Consider the following 2,980-nt stretch of genomic DNA (forward strand, 5'->3'; position numbering starts at 1 on the left):
GAGAGCTTGAAATCATACAACCAAAGCAGTTTCCATAATACACACAGGTACTTTCTCTGTTGCTAGTGGGTTCACAATCTTAGCTTTTGTATCTGGGGCAATGGAGGGTTAGGTGATTTTCCCAGGGTCACAAGGAGCTGCAGTGGTAACTGAACTCAGTTCTCCTGGGTCTCAGCCCACGGCACTAGCCATTAGGCTGCTCCTCTAATCTGGCTTGGGAGTGAGGTTCATTACTGTCAAGGAATGTTCATAACTAAGCCATTTGGAGACATTGTCCCCCCTCTGTGTTACCCTGAAGCTTAGGAAACAGGAGTGTCTCTTCAGGAACCTTCTGTTATACTGCTTATAGTAAGAGATGTGTACTAATAGCACACGCATCAGGATAGTTCCCCATATCAACAAACTCTGTGGAAGAGTTCTAGTGAATCACTTATTACAGTCAACGGAATTAATGTTAGTACTAAAATGTTATAGTTTCTTCCATCTTGAGTTACATCTCAGGTTCTTCCTTTATTGTCCATCACTAAGGACATTCCTGAGAAGGGAGGACAGGGACTGCTTAGTCAAATACCCCATGAAGCAGTAAAGTAGTGGATTGATGCAGCTGTTGAGGTAGGCCAAGCCAGCAGCCAAGCTGTACGCAACCTTCAAGGAAGATCTGGACACCTGGGTGAACTTTAGTAAACTGACTATATGGTAGGGAAACCAGCTAAGGAAGAAGGTCAAAATAATGACACTTATTATTTGGAAGAATCTTCTGGAATGGGTCCTCTGCCGTTTTTTAATTTTCACTGCAATGGCCAAATAGCAGGTGGTAATCACCATGAAAGGAATAAAGAAGCTGAAGGTAAACCTGATGAGGTAAAGCACAAGCTTGATGTGGTCTTCAGTACCTTCAAAGGTACATTTTATCCTAGTTCCTTTCAGGGAGGTCCCACGAAATAGCATGTGTGGCATGCTAAGGATGGCTGCCAAGCACCAGGAGGCAAAGCTAATGGTGGAAGAAAGTCTAGCAGTACGATGGTTCCTGGACCACACTGGGCTGGTCACTAGGAGGCAACGGTCAATGCTGATGATGGCCAGTATGAAGACACTAGTGTAGAGGTTGACGTGCTTCACAAAAACACTCAGTTTGCAAAGGGCCAGGCCAAAGGGCCACTGGTCCCCTAGGGCATCTCGGACAGCAGCCAAGATGCGGAAGGCAGAGAAGACAAAGTCTGCCACAGCCAAGTTGAGAATCCAAGTAGACAAGACATTCTTCTTTGTCCTGAAGGCCATCAACCAGATGACCAGACCATTGCCTGTTGTGCCAGCCACAAAGATGAAAGCATTGATGGTGGCTCCTAATATACTGACTGGCTCTTCTGTACTAGTCTCCCTGTCCTGGGCTGATGTTACATTGAGGAACACTGGTGAAACAAATACTTCCACCATTGCTTCTGTTCTGCATAAACAAAAACAAGCAAAAAATAACACATATTTATACACAGTCTGGGGACTTCAAAGGCATGAATCTAGCTAACTTCTGGGTATACTATTAGGCAGTGATACTAGTGTGCATTTTTATGGGGCTAGGATTTGATATGACACAATTCTGGGTAACTATAGAGGAAAGAGTTGTTGGGGATTATAGGCTTGTAAGCTATGGTAGCATTATAATATGCTTCCCAGCCTAGAATTTACAGACAGTGGTGAAGGTGTCTTCTAGCATGGCTTATACACTGTAGATTTATAACATGGTTCATGAAAAGATGGACAGGTGTATGGATACATGGCATTTATTTTATTTTATTTCATTATATAAACCCCTCAAATATCACTTTCTATATAAGAATATACAGTTTAAAAATAATAATAAAACACTAAAGACATTTCTTAGATTGTTTTTTTTTTTTGTATACCATTTCCTATTTGAAATAACACAAAAAAGGGTGCCTACTTTTGAGTTGTAGAATGGTGACTTGCAGGCAGTGAAGGAGACACCCCAAGTCTCCAGGTCAGCTTGTGAGAGGCCCTCTTGTATCAGCCATATTAATGCCTCCCTGCTGCAGAACATCAGTTCCCACTTTGGAGTTGGAGAGTGGTGATGTACAGGCAGTAAAGGAGATGCCTCAAGCCTCCGGGTCATCTTGTGAGAGGCCACCTTACTGTCAGATATTTTAATGCATCCCTACTGCAGAACATGGTCATGGGCATGTGCCTGAAGGGGCAGGTCCCACCCCTTTGGAGCCCCATCGAAGCAACTGAGGAGCGTGTTATTCTGCACCTCTCACATGGGGAAGCATAAGGCAGGAAGAAGAAAGGCTGTGAATCCTATCATGGTAAACGGATCCACGGACCATTGCTTACAAGTATTGGCTCCTTCTGTATAGGGCTGGTGTTAGACATGATGGGACCCAGGGCAGATGCTAGGGAGGAAGCCCACAAAGCTTGCTTACAGATTGTCCCTCTTTAAACTTCAGGCAGGTTTGCATGCCCCCAGTGACATGGGGTCCCAGGGCAATTGCCCTGTACCAGCTACTGTGAGTAATGCTTCATCTTTTGAAGCTTCTCTTTTGTCAGGAGATACAACCTTTCCCCCACAGCCTGGTTTGAGTTGGAAGTTGGTCAGACCTCCAAATGAAAGGGAAGCTCCCTTATATCTTGTTAAATTACCATTTGCTGTTTCTTATGTACAAGCTCCTTTAGTTGACGCTGCCCCTTCTTATAACCAGCAAGATGTTACACTGAAAGATCTTATGTCTCTAGTTATAGGGATGGAAAAATCTCTTCAGAAAAACTTAAGATGTTTGAGTAAATTTAAACAGGAAGAAAATAGATTCCAAAAAATTGAGTATCATTTACAGGAAGTGGAGTCTCAAGTTACATTCTGTCAAATGGCTATTGCAGCAGCTACTAAAGATAGCTTGATTATTCATATGCAAATGGAGTCTTTAGATAATGCATCAAGAGCCCATAATTTAAGACTTTTGAATTTTCC

At 43.1% G+C, this 2,980-nt stretch overlaps 1 protein-coding gene across 1 annotated transcript; it reads right to left on the reverse strand.

The window, feature by feature from the left end:
* Positions 1–510: 510 nt before the first annotated feature.
* Positions 511–1,434, reverse strand: LOC115476787 (chemokine-like receptor 1). The gene has a single exon (XM_030213366.1). The coding sequence runs from the start codon at positions 1,432–1,434 to the stop codon at positions 511–513; it is 924 nt and encodes a 307-aa protein (XP_030069226.1).
* Between the last annotated feature and the right edge of the window lie 1,546 nt (positions 1,435–2,980).

The sequence above is a fragment of the Microcaecilia unicolor genome, chromosome 8 (assembly GCF_901765095.1).
Source record: "Microcaecilia unicolor chromosome 8, aMicUni1.1, whole genome shotgun sequence".
Taxonomy (NCBI): Eukaryota; Metazoa; Chordata; class Amphibia; order Gymnophiona; family Siphonopidae; genus Microcaecilia; species Microcaecilia unicolor.

What these genes read in the sequence shown, in the direction of transcription:
- LOC115476787 (XM_030213366.1), bottom strand. Translation starts at nt 1,434, where the DNA reads ATGGTGGAAGTATTTGTTTCACCAGTGTTCCTCAATGTAACATCAGCC.